Source organism: Panulirus ornatus, chromosome 31 (assembly GCF_036320965.1).
Source record: "Panulirus ornatus isolate Po-2019 chromosome 31, ASM3632096v1, whole genome shotgun sequence".
In the NCBI taxonomy this organism is placed as follows: domain Eukaryota; kingdom Metazoa; phylum Arthropoda; class Malacostraca; order Decapoda; family Palinuridae; genus Panulirus; species Panulirus ornatus.
The window spans coordinates 6,016,263-6,037,924 of NC_092254.1; the positions used below are offsets into that span (position 1 = coordinate 6,016,263).

At 44.0% G+C, this 21,662-nt stretch overlaps 1 protein-coding gene across 1 annotated transcript in view; it reads right to left on the reverse strand.

Annotated features, from left to right (window-relative positions):
- The window catches only part of LOC139758768 (uncharacterized), a 139,345-nt gene that overhangs the window by 51,654 nt on the left and 66,029 nt on the right, over positions 1-21,662 (reverse strand). Inside the window, exons 2-4 of the mRNA XM_071680547.1 lie at positions 14,869-15,019; positions 13,088-13,184; positions 4,345-4,448 (exon numbers count right to left, since the gene is read on the reverse strand). Of these exons, the coding sequence (XP_071536648.1) occupies positions 4,345-4,448; positions 13,088-13,184; positions 14,869-15,016 (349 nt within the window). The 5' untranslated portion in view covers positions 15,017-15,019. The remainder of the gene's footprint in view (positions 1-4,344; positions 4,449-13,087; positions 13,185-14,868; positions 15,020-21,662) is intronic.

Genomic DNA, 21,662 nt, shown 5'->3' on the forward strand with positions numbered 1-21,662 from the left:
GAGTGGTAAAATTGTTCCACTATAAAGTTGTGAAAGGAAAAAGGCTGACGTCTAGTTATTTTTTTACATTTTTTTCTTCCTTACGATCCCCCCAAGCTAAATGATCTGTAACCTTAGAAAGATTTCTTTTCAAAAACATTAAACTGTTTTCATGGAAATTGGGACACGTGCTTCATACCTGAAAATATTAATCGGCCTTCGTATTATATTTATTTTCCTGAAATATCTTCACGGTCATAAAACCAGAGGAAACATTTATTATCAGAATGTCTTAGATATTTTATGACGCACGTATTTACCAAATACTTCTACCATCTCTGGAGCCTCCATTTTATAGTTCAAAAAGTGTGTGGTCGTACATAAAGGTTCTCTTTAATAATTCCACGCCTCTCCTCTTACAGGCTGTGATATATGGCATTTGGTGGCGTTATTGTATAAAAAAAAGTTGGCTATTGAAGACCGTCTATAGTTCTCGTAAAGCTTCTATCTTTACCACAGTTATTACAGGTCTCTCCCACCAAGCTTCCCCGTAACACGCATTTAGTTGACCCACGGCCTTTGTGAATTATGTATTGGGTTCACTCGATTCCGCCCCCAGCTTCCAGAACGAGATCTTAGTCACCATCAGTTTTGTGTAAAAGCAAATGATATGTGTCACCGTATTAGGAGTCATGACTGGGCCACGGGTCAGTGCTGTGGTGATAACTATGCCCTTGAACACGATATTACGACCCTTCAGTACTATGGTATACGATCCTTGAGCACGACCATACGACCATTTAGGACGGCGGAGCGACCCTTAGGTATGATGGCGTGGCATCTTAACCTCAACTATTAGGTTCAGGTGAAAGGTCAGGGTATCATACTTAGGGTCATACTTTCTTGCCCATGGGAATTGGTGATGGCTTTGGTGATGCGGCACCACACATGTGACCACCACAGTGGAAGCAGCCTTGCCACACACTTGGGGCAGTTACCGAGGAAACACCGCCTTGTTACTACTTACAGCCAGACATTTGAGCCAGTCACACCCACAAACTTGTTTACACACATCTTTATTCAGCGATACTTCTGTCGGACATACATGCCGACCAGCCCAAAGGTGTGCTGGTAGATAAGGTACCCAGACTTTTACAAACCTGCCTTCGACTACCGTCACTCACACCAACGTAATATCAGTCACAGTGGCCCTAATGTCACAATTATCATCAACAACAGAATGACAACCACGACCCACTCCTTGATACCTGAACTCCTGCCACCCAGAGAGAGCTACTGTTTCCCTTGCCATCTTAACAGTAATCCAGGTTATCAAGATAAGTACCAGAACACACTCTTGTCTACCATTTTATCAGAAGCATCCATCCAAAAACACCCACTCCAGTACCAACTCACCCATCAGCAAACCACTGTCAACATCATATCACCTTATGCCTTCACCTTCGACATCTTGACTTGACCACCACACACCTATTCACAATTACCACAGCCTGGGTCACCACTACAGCTCTTACCTCTCGCCGTACTGCAACATTACCAATCATCACGTACAAAACTAACATAGTTGGAGCCACCACCATCCATGGCCGCCACAATTCCAGCCACTATATCACAGGCCACTGAAAACAAGCACGAAATCCACAGCTGTTACGGTTCCAGCCAGTAAACCCAGATAACAACATTACCAGAACCCCAGCCACCACACTGAGAACAGCCACAACAACATCTACCATACCAGGAGCTACCACACATGCCAGGTCATCAGAACCCGAGCAACTTCAGCTCTGCGAAGCATCAGAATCTCGTTCATCACTACGCAAGTTACAGTTCCGGTCATCACAACCATAGCAGTGGCCAGCAAGGCCATCAGATGCCCATCACCAGAACATTACTAGCTCCCTGGTTCTCGCTCCTCCACTCCAACACTTTAGTGTCAAACTAGGAAGAGGTCCCTCATGGGATAACCAAAATGAAATTCATATATTTACGACACTGTTCCTGAACTTATATTGTATCATTCTGACATATCCAACCCCCCCCCCTAAAAAAAAAAAAAAAAAAAAACACTTGGACAATGTGGTACGCCGCTTGGGTGAATATATCAGTTTCTCTCACGTAAAAGATACTATTGGGCTTCCTTTCTCAATATATCCTGAAACCCCGACAGAGGAAATCACTATATAAGACTAAACGAACATCATTCTCCAGACGTATCACATTCCAGAATGAAATCAAAATATTTAAAGAACCGCACACCCGTGAGCAGTTACATATACACCATACGCATATAAACAATAACACCAGTAAAAAAGAATCTTGCATCGTATACAAACACACGCATAAAGTGACACGGCAGCGAACAAACCCCAGCAATAAAAATCACATTCCACAACCACTCATCTTGAGCCCGTCGGTCACCTGTGAACACACACACACACACACACACACACACCAGTAAACATCACATCTTTAAAGTTCAGCGCAACAGAAAAAATAAACTCGAGGCAGTAGACGAGCTCACGTCGGTAAACACAGAGCAGTAAGCAGACACACATGGGCGTACCCATAAAGCGTGAAGCTAACACAAGCATTTGCAACAGTGTATAACCACCACACCTCTACACAAGTGGGAGGAAAGTGATAAACTGTCAGACTTCAGTCAGCAGTAAACTGTTACGGGTGACCAAACAAACACCGAAGAACAAGTGCACAATACTCTCGCCGCTCTTGCGTCATACATCCAAATCACATAACCAAACACCAGTCAATATGCACATATATACATTTGCTAGAACACACACACACGCACACATCCATATACAGAGTCAAAGAACCGTTGGGAATGACATGATGTATAGCATGAAGCTTGTTAAAAAAGATGTCATGAATTAATTTTATAAGAATAATGGACGAATGGAATGAATGGAGACGAGGTCGATGCAGACAACATACAGACATGTAAAAAGTTGCAGGATATTATATAAAGTTCGAGGGATGGGACCTCACGTGCGTAGAACTCCCTACCCATTCAAGACAAATAGATAAGTGTATACACACACACCAGGACACAGACACACGGAGCAGCCACATTCTTAACAAATAGATTATCACTGGGCTGGAGGTACGCCCGCTCAGACAGGAGAAAAATTTAGCATCTCATATCAGTATCAGTTTGAGACAACGACCTCTGTGATGTATGGCGAGTCTTGTAACCAAGCGTCAGGGGATGAGCCAAGACCAGACAGCCATCCGTCCCTCCTGGTGTAAAAACCATTACCCTCGGACAGCGAACCACCGATCGTTTTACGAGCAAGTCCAAGTTTAACTGACAGAAAGAGTTAAGGGACGATTGACGGCCAACCCCTTAAGCACGACCACTTAACCCCTTGAGTACTGCGACTCGAGGGGTTAAGATTTCGTAGTGAAGGAGATAAGTCGTCGAACCCAAAGGAAATTTGCCTTACATTCCACCCTGTTCAAGTATGGAATCTTGAGAAATTATTTATCGAGCACAGGCACACACACTATTACATAACCACAGACAAGTAAATCGGTTCAGATAATACGTAAGGACACCATTCAACAGTCGCAAATAACCATGTATAACCGGGTAACCACGCACCATTATACTGCCACACGCAATCAGAGTTAACTGCATGCCAATAGAAAACCACACGCCAGGAAGCCCTTCATTAACAGGCGCAACATTTGTTAAATTTGGCCATACGCCAGATGACAACCACATACCGGTTAAAAACCGTAAACAAGTGCACACACGCAAACAAACAACCACAAATATTCATATGCAAGAGCAAATTTACACATCAATAAAGTAAGATAAACATAGTGTTGAACAACCGCATCTAACCACATGCCTCTTACACAACGACTTGCCAGTCAAGAGACACAAACAAACAGATACATACCATTAAACAAGTACGCAGGAGACAACGGTCACACATAAACAGACACGTACCATTAAACAAATTAACAGCAGGCAGCAAACACAGACGAATAGACACATACCATAAAACAAGCACGCAGGAGGCACCAGTCACAGACAGACACATATACCATTCAACAACAACACAGGGGGCACCATTCAAATAGACACACACACACACACACACACACACCATACAACAACAATGCAGGAGGCACCAGTCACAGACAAACACGTACATTAAGCCAGTACATGGGAGGCACCAGTTACACACACACACACACACACACACATTAAACGTAGTACGCAACAGGCACCAGACACAGACGAACAATGTGCCATAAGTCAACAACAAGCACCACCACAGAGCAACAGTGGCGGCGGGAGGAGCCAGCACTTACCAGCGTGCGGGTGACCTTGATAAAATTCGATTCGTCTCCGCATCTCGGCTTGGAACAGACCGGGAACTGTTTTGAAGACGAGCGCTTGCATCACCCTGTCAGGCCTGTGGGGGAGAGAGAAGAGCAGGCGATGAGAGAGTGTATGGCGGGCGGGCGGTGCTGCAATGGCACACGGCCGAACAACATGACAAAGGCAGGGGGAAAGAAGGAAAAGACTGAAAGGGAAAACAATTGATATGAGAGAGAAAAACAAGATTGGAAGACAGGGACAAGGGAAAACGGAAAGGGGGAATAGAAGAAAACTGAAAATGGAACGTCAGAACAAAGGAAAGGTATACTCAAGAAAACAGACAATAGAGAAGCAAAACGCACGGTAGAAAAAGGGAAGAGAATCCTGTATGAAGAATGTATTGTCACTGACTCCGTCCAAGAAGGTAAAGTTCCCTTGATATTGTGCATGGGTGTGGGCACGTGAGGCCGTCCTTCCCGACCCTACTTCACCCAGAAACAGGCCGACCAATTTGTTCATCAGTGGCAACAGCCGCACTTGGTGAATTATTCAAAGGTTTTTCTTTCTCTCGGAGATTGGCGAGGCCGGTGGTCCCCAGTGTGCAGGTTTGTTTGTATGTTGGGAGGCCCAGTACGTGTGGAGCACCTCCTGCCGGCTGTGTGGAGCATACAGTGCCGGGTGTGTGGAGTATCTCGTGCTGGGTGTGTGGAGCACCTGCAGGGTGAGTGGAGTACCTCCTGCCAGGTGTGTGGAACACCTCCTGCTGGGTGTGTGGACTACCTCCTGCCTGGTGTACGGAACACCTGCTGGGTGTTTGGATTATCTCCTGCCAGGTGTGTGGAGCACCTCCTGCTGGGTGTGTGGAGTACCTCCTGCTGGGTGTATGCAGACCTACGTATATTTGGAATTTGTTTACCCAACACACCAGGAAGTTGAGTGCGTGGTGAAACGTGTCGTAACTTATTTGTTTGTGTACATGAGTGAGAGGTGTACAACATATGTGTTCGAGTGTAGGTTGGTACGTTTCATGTGCTGGTTATATAAAAGTATAAAGAACAGTCAGGCAAGGAGTATTAACTAATTATTAAACAAGGAATCCCTACTTGTGTATCATAAGTACTGCCTTGTGATGAAAGCAATTGATCAAGTCATACACTGTAGTCAGTGAAAGGTTGTACTTGTATTAACATGAAGAAAATGGGAATCATCATTAGGTTATTGTTATTATATATATGCTTACCTCTTCCGCCATAGCGAGGTGTCATCAGGAATATATATATATATATATATATATATATATATATATATATATATATATATATATATATATATATATATATATTTCTTTGGCGCTTGGCTATTGATGATAGGATCTGGTTTCGGTACAGTTTACATGGCAGGTAAAGAGTGGATGTTTGCAGATGAATCCGTTGTTCGTGTATCATTTATTAGAGCAGTGTGTGTGTGTGTGTGTGTGTGTATGTATATGTATGTGTGTGTGTGTGTGTGTGTGTGTCTGCAGTATGTGAAAAAAATCAAAAGTTTGTGCCCGTTGCCTTGGAAGAAAGTTTTGATGTAACTCGTATCACTGCATCTTGGTTATGATGTAACTCGTATCACTGCATCTTGGTTATGATGTAACTCGTATCACTGCATCTTGGTTATGATGTAACTCGTATCACTGCATCTTGGTTATGATGTAACTCGTATCTCTGCATCTTGGTTAGATTTTAAGAAGAGATTTCCTTACCGAATATGAAATTCCAGGTTACACTGACATAAATGGAATAGGCCATGTCTCGCTATCCGCTCATTTTCACTGAATCAAGTACTGACAAATGTAGTGGCTATTAATGCTGTCTACCTTATATTTATAGGAGGATAAGATACGGTTCTGAAAATAACTATGGGATCAAAGGCCTTCTGGGAGGCACGGATACTATGTTATACCTAAAGTATCTAGGATCATACTAACAGTCTCACTATTATAAATATAGTATCTAGGATCATACTAGGAGCCTCACTTTTATAACTATGATATCTAGAATCATACTATTAGTTTCATTGCTTATACCTACAGTTTCTAGAATCACGGCAAGAGTCTTGCTAGTATACCTGCAGTATCTATGATCATACTAAGTGGCTTACTAATACACCTAGCTTATCTTTACGTCACTAAACGTACAAGCACACCTATAATATCTTAGTAGGAAGACCCATGAATACAGGTCTAGCATCTTTAGGAGCCTTACCAGTACCTAAGCACAGTATGTAGGTCACTCACAAACCACAAAGGTGAACAACAACAACAAACAACAACTCATTTATTATCTAGAGAAGCTCTTGATCGTTATCAGCTGTTTAATGATACTAAATTGTGCGGATTGTGCGGTACAGTAAACTTCAGAATATTCTCTGTTGCGTATTATAGTCACAAAGAGAAAAAGTTGAAAGTAATTGGAGTTGGTTGGTATAGGAAATCCATGAGGCTCATTATTCCTCCTGCCTACAAAGGCGAATTTTCATTATCCGTTGGCATCAGTCAGCCGGTCCGTGGCTGATGTGTAGACTGTGACTGTGATACACTGCAGGCACACTACCCCACTCACACTCACACACTCTACACCCACCAGAACCTACACACGTCTTCACTCTTCTCTTGATACCGTACGCCTACAACCGACCCAGTTGGCATAAACCACATCCCACCAGCCTTACTCATCTTTCCTACCACACTTCACCCACATACATACCACACTACACCATTATGCACACCACACTTCATCCTTCTTACCCATCGTAAGCACATTTTACCCACCTTACCCAGCGTACACACTTCACCTCCCTTAACCACAGACCACTTCACGCCCACTTTACCCACAGTACTCCAGTCTTACCCACCATTCTCACACTACACCCACTATATAAACACCACACCCATCTCACCCACCATACACACAACACCCACCTAACGTATCTCACCCCAGCACACTGTCCACAGCGCATCAACTTCACCAGCCAACATGCCTCGCTACACCTACCAAAGTCCACATTAAACTCGCCTGAGCCCACATAGAAACATTCCACTCTACCTTTATCCTCTTATGGAAACTTCGCTCTAGCCTTATCCTATCGTTCCATCACCTAAATCCAGTTTACCTGTTATATAGGAACGCCTTACCTTATAACTACTACCTAACTGATAGACACCATCCACGCCTGCCTCATAAAGACACAGGCCAGCATAGGAACACCAGCGTATAACCAGCTTGTGGTGGGCAGCCGATGGTGGCGGTGAGTGGTGCAGTACACCTCGGCGACAGCGCCGGTGGCTGGTAGAGTCATCAGGAGGGCGAGGCAGGTCCGCTGTGAGCGTCTCCACCACAGGTTACGGAGGCCTCTCCCTACCACCCCTGCCACCACGCTCCCCGCCCGCTCCCTCCACAATTACAGAAATTAAACCAATTGGTAAGGGTGAGGAGAGCGGGGTAGAGCGGCCGGAGGAGGATCAGAGGGAGAGGTTGGTAGTGTGGGTGGTGGGGGAGGGGAGAAGGGGGGGAGGGGGTGTAACATGATCATGGCTCATCAGCGATGGATGGTCGCCTTTATAGCTCACACCATTTTATATTACTACACTCCCTCCCACCCGCCTCCACCTCTGCCTCACCACCAGCCCTGCCGCACAGCAGTGTGCTTCCGTACTGGCGACAAACCTCTTACGCCATCTTGCCATTATCGTATAAATAATTTCTCTTAATTCCACGATAAAATAATTAACTTGATAGCTGAAAACTAGAGGGACTAAAGCACTAACAGATACATGTACCTTAATGATCATCCAGTCAGTTCTTTCCCATCATATTCATTATCCGTAACACCTATGATACGACCCCAGCATATGACCCTTGAATGTCAGGTCATCATAACCCAAGGGTCATACTGATAAGCTCACGGATCGTACCTTTGTGTTCAAGGGTTAATCATCGGCCAGTGAATTTTTACCCACCGCATCCGCTTTTCTTAACGAGCCTCAGCCACCGTCGTAAAACGAGCTATGCCCCTCATCCATAAGGCTTGACACAATAAATATCCGCCATAAATAATCCTTGAAAAGAATTTGCTACCAGCGACCACAGCCACACGTATCGCTGAACACAACCAATTTCAGTTACCTTTTACCTTTCTGTTCACACATCTGGAGAGAACCAGTTATCACACTCGACAAGAACTGTCTACCAAAAACATCTCGATTTGTAGAGTTAAGAAGTAGGACTCAACTTCATCTGTCCTGGGAAGATTATATATATATATATATATATATATATATATATATATATATATATATATATATATATATATATATACACGTGTGTGTGTGCAATTAATGTACATAACATAAATCTCTTAACTGTTCAATAGATTAATTGTGATTGGCGGGTAACTGTGCCTGGCTGTTGGAAAACGCAACCAGTAAAGAGCTTTGGTTGGAAACATTTAAAAGCTTGAAAATATGATGAAAACTGGCTCACACAACGGCTGGTGCAGATTAAGGGGAGCCAGTTATTGCAGTCACCGGTATAAACCAAGAGGAACCGCTGGCACACTGGAATAAACCAAGGGGAACAACTAAGACACCCCCTGGTATAAACCAAGAGGAATAGCTGGTACAGGAATTAACCAAGGGGAATGGCTAAGACACCCACTGGTATAAACCAAGAGGAACCGCCGCCATTAACGTGGGTGGTATGGAGGGATGAATCCCAACCAAACTCCAGTGGTATAAAGCAGGAGCCGGGCAACGCAGTCACCGTGATGCACATAGGGAATCCAACAGAGCCCGCCATCGGTACAACCCAAAGGAAACCAACAGCTAAACCACAACGGTAAAGCTAGGGAACATTCCTGACGCACTGAGATCCATCTGTAGACCATACACCCTCGGGACTTTCCCGCTAAACCCACCACTGTTACAAATAAACCGAGAACCAGCCATGACATGACTATGGAGAGGATATAAACCATATCTTGTGGACCACGAAACTATCAATCTCGGTGGCTGGAGCAGATTGAAGGAACCGTGGAACCTACCACAATAAACCCTAGTTTTTTCTGCTAAGGTAATCATCATAAACCCTTGGTAGTGGCGCTCAAGTATATTGTAATGGGTAGAGCAGGGAGGACTGGTGGCGAAGGTCAGGTTATTGGTGGTCATGGTGTACTATGTTGTCATGATGAAGTGTGGGGAGGTGGTGATGGTGGAGATAATGCTGTATGTTGTAATGATGGAGGAAGAGGTGTTGGTGGTGTTTGATGTGATGTAAAAGAGTTTGTGTTTGTGAAGGGGGAAGGGGAGTTTATGGTGATGTCGGTGGAAATAATGGCTATGATGGTGCTTGTTGGAATGGTGACAAGAAGGATGTGAGTGGTGGTGGTGCCGCTGTAACTGTGGGGAGAAGGTTATAAGCATCCGTGGTGATGGTTGTGGACACAGTGTTGGGACATACCGTGGTGGGGCCAGTGTTGACGGTGAGGGTGTCAGTCCTTGTAATGATGGAGGAAATGGTGGTGGGCGTCGCTGTAGTGATAGAGGAAACGTTATTCCTGGTGGTGGTAGTGACAGTGGTTGTTGTGGTAATGGAGGAACTGTTGGTAGTGTTGGTCGTAGTCGTTGTACTGACCGAGAAAGTGTCAACAAGAATGTTGTGGGTTTGCTGAAGGAACAAAGGTTAGCTGTGGAAATGGTAGGGTGAGGGAGGGTAGCGGGGATGTCAGTGGTGGCACTTAAGACTATGGTGCTACGATGGAGATTGTAGTACCACAGTGTAGTGCTGTTGTGAAGGTGGTAGTACCACATTGTGGTGTTACGATGGAGATGATAGTATCGCATTTCGTTGCTACGATGGAGATGGTAATGCCACACTGTAGCTCAATAGTAAAGATAGTAGTAACACATTGTGGTGTTACGATGGAGATGGTAGTGACGTGTGGTAGATACAGAAAAAATTTACGTGATAATGATAGCGATGGCTTCCGTGTAATGTACTTTAACCTGATGAGTACGACGGTACAACCCTCGTATGTGGTGTGGCCTTTGACCTGGCCTTTATGGGTCAAGTCAAGGGTCAGTCCATTATCCCCAGCGATCATACCGTTGTGTTGCTGGACCATACTGTCCTGCTCAAGAGGTTAACGTTTCACAATGAATCAGGAATTCACTCGTAACATTTCATGAACTGTAGTTACCTGTACTGGATACACTGTGGAAATCTGTTCTGGTTTAGAAAAAAGTACAAAGGATATTTCAGGGAAGAATGTACATAAAGCTAATATTACACGAAGGGTCTTATTTCGTAGTCCAACTGGGTCTTAAATTCTTTAATCCACTGAGCCCTCGACATTGCAGAAAAGCCTTTGGGTAAAATGGCCTGGCTTTTGGCATGAAGTTTAAGCGGTCAAATGCCAGGCCATCATGCCCAAGGGTCGTAATCGTAACATGGTGTTCAAAGCTCGTACCGTCGTGCTGAAGGATTGTGACGTCATGCTCAAGGATCGTGACGACGTGCTCAAAGATCGTACCGTCGTGCTCAAAGATCGTACCGTCGTGCTCAAAGATCGTACCGTCGTGTTCAAGGATCACACCATCGTGCTCAGGGATGGTATCGTCAAAAAGTTAAGCAAATACAAGCGTTCGAGCCAAGCGGCTGTTAGTAATGTAATATTAAAGAGGTAATAAGTGAAGTACACACAGGGGTTTTTTGCTGTGAATTAGTGATGGTTGACCGTACGCGCACACAACGACATACCATCACCCCTTTATTATTCACTCGCCCTAATTTGCATAATACCCCACTTTCTCTGTAATAACAAATTTGTTCATCAGGCAAAAATTACAACATAACCTTATTATCTTTGGGAGATAAACCTCGCGCTCTCTCTCTCTCTCTCTCTCTCTCTCTCTCTCTCTCTCTCTCTCTCTCTCTCTCTCTCTCTCTCTCTCTCTCTCTCTCTCTCTCTCTCAACTACCTTATGTAACCAGACTTAATCGTGCTGATTGTGGTTAGGTTAGGCCTTGGTTGACTTTGGTCGAGTGCCTTCTTTACATATCAGATCTTTAGAAACTTTAATTTCCTTTGAAAAGCCACCCAGATCAAATTGATAAAACCTTAGCACAGTAAAGTAGTGATGTTAGATTAGTCTACTCACGCTCAGGTTAACTCTCCCTGTTCGTTCTAGTTCTTTTTGAAACTGTTCTTTCAGAATCCATAGAGCAGCATTGACACGTGTTGTCGCCAGCTTAGTTGCCTTACACCAGTTTATCTTAATGCTACGTGAACATCCTGCGTGGGTAGTTCCACTGTGGCTGGCGTGTACCACCTGTTGGTTCCACCCAGCAAAGCTTCACCATCAGCTGAGGAACCGTATCGAGATTTCCTCCTAAGCGGGACCACGCTCTCTGATCTTGCCCAGAAGTACAGTTGGATTGGAAGAATCATGTTATAAGCGATAAGAGCCTCGGGTATATCCAATAACACGGCACCACCTTCCCAGAGTGCCGGAGGGTTAAGTTCCAAGCGATGGAATATTTATCCGGTCATATAGAAGGGAATCAACAATCAATCTTCAGTTTTCTCCGGGCGTCGCGCATCAGTTAGATTTATTGAGATGAACTGCTGCTTTAGAGCGCGATCTCCCGCATCGCTACCGTTGGTTTTGCTTTTTCTTTTTCCGTTTCATTTGTTTTTTGATATACTCGTTCTGAACACTTACAATGATTATAACTCTGTTGATGGAGCAAACCAAAATTTTACTATATTCTTTTAACACACATTAACAAAACATGCGGAAATTACGAGCAGTATTTATCACCTCGACTGTTAAGTAATTCTTACGACAAATTGTGGTCATTTACGACTCCCCAGGGTTATGACGACACACTTGGGGTGAAAAACGCGGGAAGAACATGCAAAAACACAGGAAACGTTAACACTAAACTGCCCGAACATTAGCATTTATTGATTCCCTCGTGTATTGTATTTTTGTGTATTATGTACGTAGAGCACGCGCACGAAAGACATTTAATACTTTGGTCCTTTTTTTTTCTTTACGTTGAAGGCTCCAGTCTTGGACAAAGGTCCACATCAAGGCCGGGCCTTTATTGAAATATAGAAAAGATTGTGAAATGGAAAAAGAAAAGACAAGGGAAAGTATTTATGAATTTTGGAGGAAGTGAAAAAACCTGTCTTTTATCAAACGCTGTGTTCTACACAGCCAGGAAACATGTTTAAAGGATGAAGATGGAAAGAAAAGAATGGAATCTTGCACCAACGGCTACTGAGCTGGCCACAAAGGTCTTACCGTAAGTCTTGAAGGACAGTTTCTAACATGAAATATAAATACTATATCGCTGATAATAACGACAAGCATGATTACAACAGTAATAACAATAGACTATAGGTATGATTACAATAATAACACTGGACTATAGGTAAAGCTGCTAAATGATAACTTCAACATTCAGGGAAGATAAATATGTGGAACGGAGGAGTTAAAAATCGTTCAGCCCGACGGTACAACCCATCCGTATGACGGCGTGACCTTTGATGACATTGGACCTTAAAAAAAAGGGTCAGGTTAAAAGTGGGATTATCACAGGGTCGTAGCGTTTGTGCTTAAGGGTGGTACCATCGTGCCTGAATACGTGAGAGCTGTTAAAGCAGAGGAGAGTTGCCTCACCTGAGACTGTTGTAGGGGCGAGACTTGGTCAGGAGGGTGTCGCATCTTGGGCAGTGTCGTTTCGTCCGTAGGAAGTTGACGATGCATGACTTGCAGACTGCAACACAAACACAGTGTGATAATTTGGTTACCTGATCCTTCTAAATACAGCACACGCAGACCTAGGTATGGCAACATCACGTGCCAGGCTTGAATTCCATTGCCATTTTCACCCACCCTCAGAACTACGACTTTATCTCTGAGTACGATGACTGAGGTCCTTGTACTCACAGGGTCGTGTCGTTCTACCCGAGGTGAAAGATGATATAGCAATGCAAGTTATATTTATGATAAATGTGCATAATTTAGTACATTTAGTCAGCCTGTGCTTATAAGTGACAATAACCTAACTTAATAAATATGTCTCCAATAGAAAGACACCTTCAGAGCTCTTAAGGAATAATGAGGCTATAAACGCTAACTAACATCTACTGACTGTGTGCGTGTGCTGCTGAAACTTATCCCAGTGTTGGAAGAGGAAGCTTCTATCACTCGTTTACTATCATCATAATTACTAGCTACAGTAAATGCTGCAAGAGCGAAATGATGCAGCTTTACGGTCTCCCGTGAAAGACTTCCTAGGACAGAGAGCACAGCTGTGTCCACTGAATAGAACTGTTAATATGTTAGACACATTAGACGTACACTTTCGGGCCACCGGTGTATTCTTATTAGCGACCAAATACAAACTCGTAGTATGTACTTGTCACTGTTCATGCTAATAGATGTGTTGTGTGTTTTTGTCCAGCGTTACGGACAACATTGTTGGTGACGGGACCAGAAAACCGGCACGCGGTATAGCAAAGTACAGCGCACCCTGTAATTTTCTCTCCATTCTGATGTAGTACCGTGTCATTCATTACACATTTGACAGGTTCATCAAACTCTTCCCTTCATAAGCAGCAATCTGTGTTACTTAGTGTTAACAACCCAATTTTCAGAGGCTTAATTAAGCAGAGCTTTTTTTCTTTTAATAAAGTCTCTCTCTCTCTCTCTCTCTCTCTCTCTCTCTCTCTCTCTCTCTCTCTCTCTCTCTCTCTCTCTCTCTCTCTCTCTCTCGTTATAGCCTTGCCATTTCGCAAAATTTCGTCGTGCGCACTCGTAAGTAGATACTCGCTTTGCTTGTGCTGCGTCACCATACACACACACACACACACACACACACACACACACACACACACACACACACGAGTGAAAAACTTTCCCGTAGTTTACGACTCTAAGCATAAAGGTAATCGTAGAGCCATGGCATTTTCCCTTTCTATCCCTTTCTCTGTTCATTTGTAGTCAAAGATACATACATCATTCTTTGATTCATTCTACGTTATTTTCTGAAAGCCGTACCTGTAGCATGGTTGAAGAACCTACATGTATATGTATTAAAGAATTGCACCAGTCTCACACATCGTTTGAGCATAACTTTCGTTAATTCTGAGTTCCGCCAATTAATTCTCCGTCTCGCTCACTCTCATACCCACCAAAGAGTGACGGTCATCAAAGAGCAGCTGGCGGTCAGGTCCTACTATTCTCACTCGTAGTAGTAGTAGCAGAACATTAACCCTTGAACATGACGGTGCGATCCTTGGGTAGGATGACCTTAGCCTCTGATCTGACCCTTAAGGGTAAAGAAGTCAGAGGCCATTCCATCATACTCCACGGTTGTACCGCCGTCTTCAAAGGAATGCATCAGTGACACTAGCATACCGGAAGGAAATGGAAACGTGTAATAAAGGTGTACTCACATGTGTGCATACACTCGGTGATGGTGGTGGCATCCACGAAGTATCCGAAGCAGAGGACGCAAACGAAGTGGGGGTTGAGTTCCGAGAGGCTGACGCTCACTCCCCCCGAGCCCAGCTGAGCTAAGGCCCCGTTTCCTGACGACGGCATGCCCTGGAACATACATACAGACACGTTTACCTTTTGGCCTGCCTCCTGTCTGGAAAATTTCACATTCCATATAAATATGTGTGTATATATAGCGAAGGCGAGGCTGCCTTTAACACGAGGAAAACATTTTTTGGATGTATCAAGTTTTAATGTTTACGATCCTTCAATGAAGTACCTCCTCACCTGTAACATACACATCCTTACTTCCTCTACTAATGTTGATCTCCTTCCATCCCTTCTTTCGTATTACTGCCTCTCCCTCTACCCTCATTTTACCCCAGCTCTGTCCTCCTCCAGCTCCTTCTCCCTCTCCGTGTGTGGACGTGATGTCCCGAGAGAATCTGGTATAACTGACACCAGAAAAACTTGGTGTCCACTCGGGGAAGTGCGATCATTTGTTATCTGTTTGTCATGTTATTTTTTCTGGGATCTCCCATCTGGCCCTGACTGTCAACAGCCTTCACGTTACCTCATATCAAGTTAACGCTGTACCACCTCCCCTGCTGCCACCAGCTTCACCACATGTTATCATACTCAGAATTAGTACCCACATACCTACCTGCAGTACTGCCACACCACCAGTCAGCCACCGTTTTAACCATATTATCACTGCAATTCGTATATTAACATTACCATTACAGCCATCATCAACACTCAACTTAGTGAACTATGAGCATGCGTAACAATTTGTAGGTTACATGCCAAACTGCTGTTAGAGCCACCGTAACAACCTGTCCCATCACTCTACCCCCCTCGCCCGTCATTGATGTTATCAGCAGATATACCTCAAGCGGCAGCATATAAGAAACAAACACCACCTTTGGAAAACCCAGCAAGCAGCACCAGTCCCCAGCCGAGCCTGCCACACCGTGATAATGGAGTAACCCAGCTATGAATTTAAAGGCCGCATGTCTTAAGCCCTTCCTATCCTGAAGTGTCAGTCAGCTGTCGCTTGGTTGACAACCTCTGGGGCAGGTGGCCAATGGTCGTATCCCTCGGTCTTCCTAGTTTTGACCATATCCTGTTTCCTCACTGTGGCCTTGTGTAACTCTGTAGTGAGTTATCGTGGACGCTTGCACCCGCCCTGCTCCATCCCTCTGCTCTGGACTGTACACTCTTCTTGTTTGAGAGGCATCTCTTCGTTCTTTCCTGATTATCTGAACTTACGCTAGACAGTCAAAGATATGGTGTTCAACGGTCTCTTTCTCTGATGAGAATTTGGCTCATGTTTTCGGAGAACCACATATCTGTACCCTGGTTTCAAAGACAAGTTTGTTGCATCTGGTCCCAAAGTAGTTAGGGTCATTAGTGAGGATTAGAGTCAGAGATAACTAAGCTCTCTGTGGTTTCAGCAAGGTCGAGAGTTGTATGGTGAACTGTTAAGGTTGTAAGGCATATGCCCAGTTCATAATCATAACACAAACATAAGTACCATTCTCCCACATCTCAGTTTTAACCAGGAGATGGCATGAGCTCTGTGAAAGGACAACAGAGTTGTCCCGTTTTGAAGACTTGCATACACCTGAGGAATTAGTGCTCGCCGTGCACTTGACCTCACCCATATACATAACTAATAATAATGGGAGTAATTATCATTATTTATTATTATTATTATTATTATTATTATTATTATTATTATCATTACTATCAATAATATAGCTTTAGAGGTATGATGACCTTAATCATATCCCTTGTAAATCATACACCTCTTAAAAATCACCAAGTTGTAAAGTATTCATGAATATTACCCCCATGGCGACCTTTTGTCCCTCCAACAACCTGTAGTGAAACTTGACGCCTCATCACCCTGCACCCTGCAGCACATACGTGTGTCATAATTGCAGCTGACAGCACACAAATGTGACGTCTTGGTTGCTTGAATACATAATTGATTGCGGTGCTACCACATACGTGAGAGCAACTTATATTGATAATACAATCACATTTGTAATCAAGTTATCTTCATCATATTTAAATACATTTTTACATGACCGCAGGACACTCAGGGGCTCTTGCCGGAGTAACATGACCGTTACCATCCCTAAAGACACTATGATAACCAGCCACTGTTCCGAGAGGATGATCTGATTTAAAGTATATTACTGAAACAAAGCTAACATTAAAAACTCTGTGGAAGCGAGTGGGGTGTCAGCCAGACCCGCAGACGAGGACTTGACTATGGTGCCGTGAAGTTAATACATCGTACGAGGTGTTGGGAGCAACGAGTGAGAGGCTGCCGAGTCCTCCCAATAATCCTCGTGTTTATGGAGTCCTTCCTTACACTGCCGTTGTCTTGTTTATTATGGGAACAATAGTACTCCCAAGTGACACGAGCAATGTATCAACATGCATGTCTTTCCCTGCTTGTAATTATTGTCATGTGTTTATGAAACCTTCCACATGTATATTTTTTTTATAGCAGCCGCTGTGGCACGGACAGAATCATGCCCAGGTCATGGCCGCCTCGGATGAAAGGCAAGATAACTGGCGTAAAAGAAAATGCAGGAAGAATTGATACGAGCTCCTCACGTGTTTGTAGAGCCGTCTCCTACAGTGGAACGACAATGTACGGTTGAAGGAGGTATCACATCTGTCAGTCCTCGTGTGACTGGTCTCCACAGACAAGCTGTGAGAGGCAGTAGCCAGGCGCGTGCTGCGCTTAGATTCTAAGTAGACTCCACTAATAGTTCAAGTAAGACCATAGTACTTATACAACCGACTGTCCAGTGAGAGCGTAAGTCATCGTCGCGTCTGACAACTCTCATGTCAGGTGATGTTCTTAACCCTAACAGCCCATTATGGTGGTAAGACCCTTGACCACAGTACTACAGATTCAGGTCAAAGGCCAGGTCATCCTACCCAAAGGTCGTGCCGTTGTGCTCAGGGAGTTAATGTTATATATTTCAGGCCAGATGGATAACATCATACGGTCGTTACTCCACCGACTGGCTAATAGCATCGTGTAAACATCTGTGAGACAATGACTGTCGCCATCGTACGGGAGAAGACGTGGAAGCGAAGTGTCGGCTCTCTCGTTAAAGTGACTGGGGAGTGTGTCGTGCGACTGTCCTGTTTCACCAGTACCCTGATGGGCCACTTTCTCACACCGACCCCTTCACTAACGTAATTTATAAACCACCAACCATTAATTACATCTTTCTCAGAGTGAAACACCAGAAGATAATGGCTGTTGCCTTGACAGTGTATCCGGTCACTGTTGGGAAATTACCAGTCATGAACAAGATGAGATGACGCCATTCTTTCTCTACACGATAATTATGTCCCATCAGAGTTACCTATGAGGGGCTGAGCCGGGTGTTCTCAGGGTGTTGCCGAGGAAGGCGGGCGGGAGCGGCGAGATTCACTACTGACATGGTATCATTTACCAATCCTGTCAATAAATACCGTTCTCTTACCCACCTCTTCCGATGTTTAAGTCATCATTATAGTAACCAGTCTTGTGTCGTCACACGTAAGTAGTTGAATTGTAATTTCATCATCGTATTCGTTATTATTATTTCTAATGTTTGGTAGTAACCAGTCTTGTGTCGTCACACGTACGTAGATAAATTGTAATTTCATCATCGTATTCGTTATTATCATTTCTAATGTTTGGTTGTCTGTACGTGCAGCGAGTCAAGGGATGGGGCACCAGTTCTTTTGGAAGTCACGCTCCCTGAAATACAGTAGAAGCATTTCCTAGGATCACTCATAAACGACCGTTGGTTAAGTGTGATCCTCGAGTTCGAATAATAATGATAATGATAATAATAATAATAATAATAATGATAATAACGGGAAGGTTCATGAGAATGCAGGCGCGTGAGGGAGGGATGCTGAAGCGACACTTTTGACAACCTTTTCACTCAGGCTCACCGGGTAAAAGACAACAATAATGATAAAAATGATTTTAAAATCTACATAATTCTTATTAACATACATGCTATCGTGGCCTGGTGTAACACAGGGTAATATCGGCATCAGGCCTTTCTGAAAAACAAGTAGATATGCATTGTCCCTTAATTGGAAGTACACAAAATATTCGTGATGTTTTACACTGAAAAAGTGTCTGAAAAAAAAGTGGGCCGAGTACTGCAACCTTTATTATACATTACATGTCGAGCAGTAATACAGATCTGACGAGCCTACGTAAGGAAAACTCGCGTGTGGATTGGTGCATATAAAAGGACGATTAGTATTCACCAGCAGCACTGTACCACCTCATGGTTGATAACTGTGGAACTCATCTTTGAGCCGTCCCAGCACTGTTAACGTTACGACACCAGGCTTTGTGACAATGACGATTGCAACAGTTTCCAGCGTGGCCACATTTTTAGCTGATTAAGGTTTCCAAGTCAAAACAATGCATCATAATGAAAATATTAAAGCAATCTTTTATTGGCTCATACTGTTGGAAGATATTATAACTGTGTAGTCACCAGCATCATTGTGGTCACCTTGGCATCAGAGGAATCAGCAGCCGACATGTTCGTAGCCCGACAACCCTCCACTACGGCGTCAGATCTCGCGTGTTGAAGGGAAAACAGAGGGTGGAAATTACGTTATCTGGCGGGGTCGTTTCCTGGCTCCACTACCCGTGTATTATGAACCATATCATCCTGTAATTCTACTACGCCAACAGTTAAAATTTATCAGTGGTTAAGTGTGTGGTATCAGTTGTTTACACACACACACACACACACACACACACACACGCGTGCTGTAGTGATCAGCGTTACTGACCATAATCAACAAGGGGCCCACGTGGGTTCGAATCGTGGGTGCAACAGTCTGCCCTCAACCAATCCCAGCTGTTCATCTTCATCTCGAGGTTGGTCGATAAATAGGCACCTGACTCAGGCAAGGTGTGTGCGTTTAAACACGTTAAAGACATGGTACCTGTATATGACATGAAGAGACGAGCCAACACGTATGTGATCTCTCCTCTTAATTGACACACACACACACACACACTTTTCACTGGCAGAGGAAGGCATACCATTCGATTATGAAAATGATGATAATTGTAATTATTAGTAATGATAATAAAAAGTGAAAGAAAATGGTTCACGAAAATTTGGATCACACAATAAGGAATCAGCTGGAGTTGGAGGACGACTTACAGCAAGAGTTAGTGAGAAACTCTTGTCACAAGGTGACGAAGCAGCTCGTAACTGTTGTCTGAAGGATAAAAGTGCTTGTTATGGCCACCTCTGAATTATTTCCGAAGACCTTCCCTGAACATTGTGGTTCCTATATATTATCAAAAGCAGTTCAGGAAGTTACCAAATGCACTGTAAACCTTCCTGCGGTGTTGTGGCTCAACATACAGACGGACAGGAAAGAGCTTAAGAGATTTCAAAAGCTTCAGCACGAGAGTACGACCCATAGGTATGATGACCTTGCTTTCGACTTGATGCACGGTTCGAACCGTCGTACTCCTGGTCCGTAACGTGAGGTTCTAGGCGTTGAAAGACCATATAGTTATCATAGCCACCAACTGGCGACTGCCGGATGATGTTCACCTTGAAAGAGGAGAATCTTAATGGACTCCTACCGTGATACAGAAGTCCCTTGAAATGTTGTAACAACCTCATCTTACACGTGCACGCTAAGTGTGTGTGATGCGGTCTGCCTTCTGATCTTATTACAGAATTCTCCTAATTTTTCAGCTACATCATAAGAATACAATCTTTATCATTGTTTTTTTCCTCCGTATTCGCAAAGTGCGTGAAATTTGATCAAATCTTGGTGGAAAGACCAAACCTTTAGATAATACAAACGATCATTTTGCTATACTGGGTCTTACTGATATGTTTAATACATGTGGATTAAAAAACGTTTACCATCCCCACCTCACACACACACACACACACACACACACACACACACACACACTGGGTGTACTATATACACAGGCATGGGTAAAAGCCTGGTACATGTGTATGGTTAATAGGGCCACACGAGTGTAAAACTCCCTCCCCGTAACAGAAAAATGGTAAATTATATTAATCACACAGTCGCTTTAATATCACACAGTAACGAATTCATGTGGGTGTGGCTTGGCATGGCCTGGTAGATGTGTGGGCAGGTGTAAGGTGTAAGCTTGGGGGATGCCAAGCAGGCTGGAGGGTCAGCCCCATGGTGGTGGTTCACATCCATTGTCATTCCTTGGAGCTCACCGGCTGTCCGGGAGCTCTCACCCGCCACACCACCACCTTCCGCCTCGAGGTGCCACATTGTATAACTCTTCCCTTACACTGTCATCATTGGTGAGAGAATCTACTCTGGTGATAGACTAGTACATGCGGTCTTCATATTGCGAGCCTTTCCCTCTGAATTTCGACGATGACAACAGGCGTCATGCAGACTCATCATGACGTCGGCCGTGATGCAATGTCGCGTGACGGTAGATGTGCATGCTTAGCGACTGGCATGACGAAGGTGAATCCACCGCACTTTACCAGATGCATATAACACTTTGCCCAGCCAAGATTATCCCATGCTCTCTACACGACGCTGCCTCAGTGCCACACAAACATAAACACACGATGGTCAAAGACCAGCCATGAACCTGCGCTTGTTCTGTAATAAACCACATCACTAGAAACTTAAGAATTCTACGTGCGTTCTGAAACAGCCACCC